The sequence below is a fragment of the Bolinopsis microptera genome, chromosome 6 (assembly GCF_026151205.1).
Source record: "Bolinopsis microptera isolate Bmic1 chromosome 6, MBARI_Bmic_1.0, whole genome shotgun sequence".
In the NCBI taxonomy this organism is placed as follows: Eukaryota; Metazoa; Ctenophora; class Tentaculata; order Lobata; family Bolinopsidae; genus Bolinopsis; species Bolinopsis microptera.
In genome coordinates this window covers 1,316,678-1,325,364 of record NC_087077.1, presented here as the reverse complement: position 1 = coordinate 1,325,364, position 8,687 = coordinate 1,316,678, and the positions used below count along the sequence as shown (strand labels likewise).

Here is an 8,687-nt window from a genome sequence, read left to right as displayed (position 1 = left end):
TGCAATGTTGGGTGTTAATTACAAATCACACGAGGTTTTTAAGTACAGCTCCATATATTGAGGATGCTGGGATTATGGTAATGGGTAAGTTGACTAACGCAGGAGCCAAACATAGTTAAAAACAGGTGGAGGGCAAGGGTGGCTCAGTTTGGTGAAAAACCAGAGTTCGCTATAAAACAGCTTGTTAAAATATCACTGCACCATTCTATTTCTGATTTGAATAATTTTATAAATAACAAATCAACTTCATGATGTTCGTTCAGAGCATTGTTTTCCTTTTCGCAGTTGGCTTGGTAGTGGAATCCAGGGACAAAAGGAAATCGTGGCATGTACGGAATCGCGATTTTTCCCATTATTTGCGACAAATTTTATGTATAGTTTAATATACCGCGAAATTTAATTCGCGGTATCGCGATTTTTGGCCAAAATTACCGCGAAATCCTTTTATCCCTGGTGGAATCTAAAAGAAGTTGCTACTGGGGCGCTGACTATCCGTGTAATACTGTATCCGGATGGGGCTGCCATCATGGTCAATGCTGGAGCTCGTGTAACGGCAAGTTTATTTCAGTTTCTCCAAGGGAGGGTGGGGGTTTATCCTGAATTTTTGCAAAACTTCGAGATAGTAGGTGACCAACAAACTAGTGGCCCATGACCAAAATTGTGATGGGTACTGATGCCCAAACTTTGAGTGAAAGGTAATCCTAAACTACATATTCTCTATGATTAACAGCTCAATATATTTGAGCAACAATTGCATTATGTTATTGATCTAAATTTTGATTTAGGCCTAGGTAATTTTTCAGCTTAATTTACTTTCAGGAATCGCTATAAACTTCACCACGGATACTTGCTCGTACAGTGCGGAATAGTGTTACTTGTCGGGACACCGCGGTCTTAAGGAGTTAAGGAGAGTTGCTCAAAGGTCCGAAGGACTCAGATTGTCACAGAGTCAGGAATAACAACTGTGCAATAGGTAGTCTGTGCTCGATTACAATTATTGGTGAAAAGTAGTCTGTCAGTCTGATGACACTGCGATATAAAATCATATTGTGTAGTGGTTTTAGACCTGGATTTGGACCCCTTGTGAATATGCGATAAAATTAAAATATTATATAGAAAGTTTTAGAAGATTTTTCGAAATTGTTGCTTTACATCTGTTAATTTAATAAATTTTTGGACATAAATTTTAGGATCATATTTTGGTAAATAATTTATAGTGTTTCATTGTCTTTATAACTATAAAGCTATAAGTCCTTTAATTCACATTACAACCCTAGATACAATTACATAGATATGAGATCTACTAGGAAGAATGGTAAGAGAGTCAGTATGTGGGACTTGGTCTTAAGTGGGAATATCACTATCAAGAGGCTCATAACATAAGGGTCTGCCCACACTACGCCATGTGGCGACGGGCCACATGGCGTGGGTCAAAAGGCACAGTGTGTTTAGAGCTCCTGCCATGTGGCCCGTCTATATAAACACACTGTGCCCACAAACCAATTAGTCAGTTAATTGATGATGGTATGAAACCAAATTGGGGTACTGGAAGTCAAAATCTCGAAAAAAATTGGAAAATCATACTGTCCCATACTTTGTCCCATTTTCAGTTTTTGAAGCTGAAACTTCCAGGGCTGAAATTTTACAGTTTTGGCCGAATTTCTGACCTGCAACCAATTAATCAGTCAACTATAGATGCCAAATGACATGATTGAGGTGCTGGAAGTTTGATTCGGGTCGGAGGAAGCTCACAGCAGAAATCTTTAAAAAACGAAAAGCTGTAGTTTCAAAACTCCGTCCCATTTTCAGATGTGAAAATTTCTGAACACACATTTGACAGATGAATTTTTTGCCCACGAAGTTTGAGGATTTTTGGAAAAAAATCCCCATATTTTCGTGCTACCAAAATTGTGGCCGCCATTTCAAAATCCCACACATTAATTTTTATGTGATAAATAGGGCCTATTTGAGGTGAATTTGTCAAATAAGTTGTTTTACGTGTTTTGTGAGACAAGGATACGCATTTCTCAGGTAAATAGAAAGTTACTTAGTATAAAAATTACTGAATAGAAAATACTGGTTTTTCAGTGTTACGTGAAAAACGTGCGTCAGATTCAAAATTATCTCACATATAATTTTATATAGACTTCTATAACAACGACTAGTTTCACACTAGAAAAATATTAAGTACAAAATAGAATAAGGAAGACATGCAAGTTTCACCCTTATGGAATAACTTGAACAGCTAAACATTGTTGTTAAACAAATGGATCCTGCTCCGAAAATTTTGATTTCTCTGAAATAATTTAGCGTGAAAATGCGACAATTTAATTTGGGGTACGAAATTTGGGGATTTAGGAAAAAAATCCCCATATTTTCGTTCCCCCCTAATTCCGATCCCCAGAATTATGATCCACATAAATATGTCTTTTAACTTTAAGGTAGTCAGTTAATTGATGATGGTATGAAACCAAATTGGGGTACTGGAAGTCAAAATCTCGAAAAAAATTGGAAAATCATACTGTCCCATCAAGGACAAAAGGAAATCGCGGCACGTGCAGAAACGCGATTTTTCCCATTCTCCGCGACAAATCGCGATTTTCACTTTTGCCGCGACAATTCGTGATTTTCTCAGATCCTTACGACAACTCGCGATTTTTTAAGTTCTCCGCGACAAATAGCGCATTTTCTTTAAAATCTGGTGACTAAATTCACGTATTTTCCTATAAATCTGCGGGTCAAATATCACGTTCTCTATAAGTATAAGTTTATGGAACCAATCACGTCCACATAACAGCCTTCCGAATGTAGGTACGGACTTCGAAAATCGAACAAATATTTGTAGGCTTATAATGATCAGGGTAGCATGAATCATGAACAAAAGTAGTTGAAATGAAATGAAATAATTTGTTTTTATCCCCCTTATAATTATATCATCAATCAAAATTAAAATAAAAATTGCCGATATCAAAGCGGCTGGCCTTGCGATATAACCCAAAAACTAGATACTCAGTATATGAATATACTAACAACAAATTTAAGAACCAAAAGTACTTATATTTTATTAGTTTCTAAAAAAACTTTGAGAAAATGTTGACTTATACAATTTTCGGTTCGAGTCATCCTCGATACGTACCTCTGAAGGCAAAGCTCCCGATTTTGATCATCTCATGGCATGAAGTGCGTTTAGACACTTGATATTATTTAAGAATGTGCAGTGTGTAGTAATTGTCGAGAATGTGTACTGTGTAGTGTGTGAACGGCAATTCCAGAACATGTAAGACTATTGTCCCTCGATCCTCAAGTCTCTCCCGATCAGCAACAGTTAACACAGCACTCAGCAGCTCACTTTGCAACAATAAACAAAATAATTAACGCTATAAAGGAACCTGGATGTATTACATACTTTTCAGATCCATAGGCACAGTCCCATACTCTGTCCCATTTTCAGTTTTTGAAGCTGAAACTTCCAGGGCCGACATTTTACAGTTTTGGCCGAATTTCTGACCTGCAACCAATTAGTCAGTCAACTATAGATGCCAAATGACATGATTGAGGTGCTGGAAGTTTGATTCGGGTCGGAGGAATGTCAAGTAAAGGAAATGTTGTATTTTGAATTTTCAAAACTCTGTCCCATTTTCAGATGCGAAAATTTCTGAACGCACATTTGACAGATTGGATGAAATTTTTGCCCATAAACCAATTAGTCAGTTAATTGATGATGGTATGAAACCAAATTGGGGTACTGGAAGTCAAAATCTCGAAAAAAATTGGAAAATAATATTGTCCCAATCTCTATCCCATTTTAGTGTTTGAAGTTGAAATTTTCAGGGCCGAAATTTTACAGTTTTGGCCGAATTTCTGACCTGCAACCAATTAGTCAGTCACTTATAGATGCCAAATGACATGATTGAGGTGCTGGAAGTTTGATTCGGGTCGGAGGAAGCTCACAGCAGAAATCTTAAGAAAACGAAAAGTTGTATTTTCAAATCTCTGTCCCATTTTCAGATGTAAAAATTTCTGAACACACATTTGACAGATTGGATGAAATTTTTGCCCACAAACCAATTAGTCAGTTAATTGATGATGGTATGAAACCAAATTGGGGTACTGGAAGTCAAAATCTCGAAACAAACTACCCACATCATTTGACCTTCTGTAAAATGGCAGTTATCGTAAAATTATTAATTTTGTTAACAAATGTTTGCAGATTGTGCCAACAAAAACCGTCCGATATTTTTCAGCTTTATTTCCATGAGGCTATGCTATACAAATTTGTCTCGGGATGGTAGCGTCAGGATTAATGATCATTGCTAACTATAACTACTGCGAGTTTGTAAACTCGAATTTGTAAACTCTCGAATTTCAAATTTGCCAATTCGTAAAAAAGCATTTAAAATGGGAAAATATCACATTATAATTTATATTACTTTTGAAATATCACATTACTTTTAAGTGCAATTGATTACTTAGAAAGTCTGTTCGAATTTTCCACATAAATCTCTCGTGAGTCATGAGGCTGCGAAACTCTATTTTCGGGATGCCGGCATTATGGTGATGGTTAAATAGACTAATACAATACCAAAAGAGGCCAGGTGGAGTCTGGCGATTGGAAACATAAGCAGACAGGTTTACTTTCCCAGTCCCCTCTTGTAAACGTGTCTGTGAGGGTACTGCAGAAATAGTCAGACTTTAATTTTATTTGCAATGTTGGGTGTTAATTACAAATCACATGAGGTTTTTAAGTACAGCTCCATATATTGAGGATGCTGGGATTATGGTAATGAGGTAATTGGTAAGTTGACTAACGCAGGAGCCAAACATAGTTAAAAACAGGTGGAGGGCAAGGGTGGCTCAGTTTGGTGAAAAACCAGAGTTCGCTATAAACTTATAAAACAGCTTGTTAAAATATCACTGCACCATTCTATTTCTGATTTGAATAATTTTATAAATAACAAATCAACTTCATGATGTTCGTTCGGAGCATTATTTTCCTTTTCGCAGTTGGCTTGTTAGTGGAAACTAAAAGAAGTTGCTACTGGGGCGCTGTGTAATACTGTATCCGGGTGTTCGTGGGGCTGCCATCATGCTGGAGCTCGTGTAACGGCAAGTTTCTTTATTTTTTCAGTTTCTCCAATGTACTTCATTTTCTCCACATTTCTCCTTCACGAAACACCCTATGCTGAAGTTGATTCCATCATTGCCTCTTGAAAAGTTGAAACCGCATCTTCTTTAAAAACTTCTCTCCCTGCCCGCGGTTATGAATTTCTTCACCCGTACGGGATCTTCATTTTCCGTTTTCGGAGATGAAAACGAGTTGATCTGGGTTAGGGTAGAGACTCGAAGAAACGTATTTGTATTCCGACACGGACAAGCGATAAGTAAGCATTGCTGCATTAAGTTTGAGCATTTCCATTCAACTTTTAAAATTCTTTGAAGCTTGTGAATATTTCACGAAAAGATGATTTGATTACGTATTTGTTGTAACTTAATTGATTCGGTCGACTGATAGGAAACTTGATTGAGGGTTGTAAAATGGGGAGGGTTACCTGTTAAAAGTTCAGGAAACTTCCTAGGATTCAGTACATACTGTAAACATAGTACTATACTATTATACTATACTATTACCTTATCACCATCTTTAATACCATTATAATATCAGATCTGTTTATAATACGCGTTAGCACGTGTTGGTTGCGTTGTCATGGCGAACAAAATCGCGCGCGACAAATGTGCTGAAATCCCTGAAATGCACGCGGGTCATATTTATTCCCACACTTGTTAACTTGCTTAGTTGTCTGCTATCAAACACAGTTATCTAACCACTATAATCCTATATCTTGAAAATACAATATCTTCAATGGGATTTCAAAAAGCAATCCAAACTGCTATTCGAAGATGTTCTCGAACAAGACGACCAGCCCCGCTCAACTCTTTAGGTGCTTATATTCAAACTGTGTTAACAATTTTCGACTTGAAAATGTTGGTCTTTTATCAGTCACCAGTCATGCTGCATACATTTGTATTTTGTTTAGCATTTGAATTTCATAGTGAGATAGTGACTTTGTGAGAGCTGACCAACATTCTTACTCAGAGCAAAGAAGAGAAGTAGCTCTTCAACAACTGGGGCAACTGATCGAGGAAAAGGACACTTATAAATGCCAGATTTGGTTTGAAACGAACGAAAAAGGTGTTCTCAAAGACGAGATTGAAATCTTGACATCGGAGAATGACCTGCTCAAAGAAAAAGTAGAGCTCCTCGAAAAGGTGAAAGAGTTATTTTTATATCAAACCACCTGTCACCTGTCATGTCACCATACTAAATATATTTCTCAACTTGTTATAGTGTTATACCTATAAGCAATTATAGGATAAAGGTTGATCAATCTGCTGTCGAACCTTATTTTTTCTGAAAATATAATGATTAGTACAAATACAATTTCATTGCCATAACTAATTTATTCCTCAGGAAAAGTGGAGCCAGAAAGACACAATTTTCGGTCTAAGACGCCAGCTGGCTAAAGAGGAGCGATCCTTTGAAATATCAAGATCACTAATCCTACAGTCACGACTGAATAGACAGGAGGATTTAACAGCCGCTACTAAAAGAGCAGATGCTTTAGCGCGGGAGTTAGACCTAGCTGTGACGAGGGCTAAAGAAGATTTAGCAGCTTACAAGGATGAAATCGAAAATCTCAAAAAGGTGAGCTGAAATAATGTAAAAGTTTATTGAATTTTCATCTCGGAATCTGCAAGATAAGAATGATTGGTTGGACGGTTGGTCTGTATAATGGCTTCGAAACAGACAATTGTAATTTTAAATGCTTAACTTTTACCCTCCTCGGACTTAATTTGAACGGAGATTAATTGGACGCTGAAGGATCTCATTTTAATGTCCGTTCAAATATTGTCCGATAAGTAAAGGTAGTTATGATTTTTACGTTAATTTACACTAACAATAACTTAAATGATTTAACTTATTACAGGATTTTGAGACGAAAACGACATCTATGAACAAAGAGGTAAAAGATGTGAAATGTGCCCTCCAAGTCCAAGCTGAATTCCAAGATGCTTCAACTTGTACGACCGGCAGTACATCCTCCAGGTAGGAATGGGAATTGGAGTCAGAAATTGTGAAACGATAATGAATCCTGATTTCCATCGGGCCAGCCACTTAATTGAAAAATGTACCGTTTATAGATTTTATTGTGATGCAATTTTGAAATTAAGGTAATACTAATAACAATTTGAATTACTAATTTCGGTACTCTCACAGGAGGATCAGCTGCAAACAGGCTGCTAACAGCAAAACTAAAAAGGACAGGAGTGACAATTCTTCAAGACTGGATAAGCACAACCTCAACCATCTACCATTCCAGTGCATATCCAGTATGAAAATCAGTAGATCAAATTGGGAGTTACCTATGCTGACCCAAGGACCAAAATTTCTTGCAGCCTACTATGCGAAGAAAAGTGGCGCACATTGAGCAGATTTTCTACGTGGAGTGCCCTCGCCCAAATAAAACAAAGAAGGAGCTTTTTATTTTATATTTTAATTTCCTCTACTTCTCCCGGAGCTCTGTACTATGTTAACGGTACTGTGACCGGTACTGTGACCGGTACTGTGACCGGTACTGTGAACGGTACTGTGAACGGTACTGTGAACGGTACGTTGAACGGTACTGTGAACGGTACTGTGAACGGTACTGTGACCAGTACTGTGGTGACCGGTACTGTGACCGGTACTGTGAACGGTACTGTGAACGGTACTGTGAACGGTACTGTGAACGGTACTGTGAACGGTACTGTGACCGGTACTGTGAACGGTACTGTGACCAGTACTGTGAACGGTACTGTGAACGGTACTGTGAACGGTACTGTGACCAGTACTGTGACCAGTACTGTGAACGGTACTGTGAACGGTACTGTGAACGGTACTGTGAACGGTACTGTGAACGGTACTGTGAACGGTACTGTGACCAGTACTGTGAACGGTACTGTGAACGGTACTGTGAACGGTACTGTGAACGGTACTGTGACCAGTACTGTGAACGGTACTGTTACCAGTACTGTGAACAGTACTGTGAACGGTACTGTGACCAGTACTGTGAACGGTACTGTGAACGGTACTGTGAACGGTACCGTTAACAATGTGCAGGGTTTTGCGAGAAATAGTTGTGACGAGATTTAAAAATTCATTATTGTTATTGTTCATGTCCTTCCAAAAAACAAAAAAAGAGAACAACACCAAACACTGACTACAATTTTGAATTTCGGGACCCGGTATTCCATTGTTTCACTTTGTCTCGAATATTGATTGTTGATGATAATGCAGATTCAATACTTAAATAATTTTCTAAAATTAAATGGGCTAATAACATCAATTCAAAAATAACGTGTCTACCGTGAACGGTACTATGACCGGTACTGTGAACGGTACTGTGACCGATAATGTGAAAAGTGAGTGACCGATTTTATTCTCGGTATCATTTTGCATTTGAAGACGGTTATTCAAATTAATATCATTTTCTTTTGTTTGGGAAAAAGAGACACTGGCAGCGGTCCACTTTACCCATAATTATGCCTATGGGTTTTGGTCAAATATATACCTATATACGTCTGTGCAATGGCCAATGACCAGACGAAAGTCGAAAACCTAGTCATGATCATAATTACAAAACTAGTGC

General features: G+C 37.8%; 1 protein-coding gene across 1 annotated transcript; it reads left to right on the top strand.

Annotated features, from left to right (window-relative positions):
• The first annotated feature begins 5,845 nt into the window (after positions 1-5,845).
• LOC134817599 (uncharacterized) lies at positions 5,846-8,285 on the top strand. Its single transcript, XM_063826818.1, has 5 exons — positions 5,846-5,939; positions 6,095-6,267; positions 6,470-6,703; positions 6,987-7,105; positions 7,277-8,285. Exons 1-5 carry the CDS (start codon positions 5,861-5,863, stop codon positions 7,485-7,487), a joined length of 816 nt encoding a protein of 271 aa, XP_063682888.1. The 5' UTR covers positions 5,846-5,860; the 3' UTR covers positions 7,488-8,285.
• The last annotated feature ends 402 nt before the right edge of the window (positions 8,286-8,687 follow it).

What these genes read in the sequence shown, in the direction of transcription:
- LOC134817599 (XM_063826818.1), top strand. Translation starts at nt 5,861, where the DNA reads ATGGGATTTCAAAAAGCAATCCAAACTGCTATTCGAAGATGTTCTCGA. An exon ending in AGCCCCGCTCAACTCTTTAG is followed by an intron (nt 5,940 to 6,094) that starts GTGCTTATATTC and finishes ATTCTTACTCAG; the next exon opens with AGCAAAGAAGAGAAGTAGCT. An exon ending in ACCGGCAGTACATCCTCCAG is followed by an intron (nt 7,106 to 7,276) that starts GTAGGAATGGGA and finishes GTACTCTCACAG; the next exon opens with GAGGATCAGCTGCAAACAGG.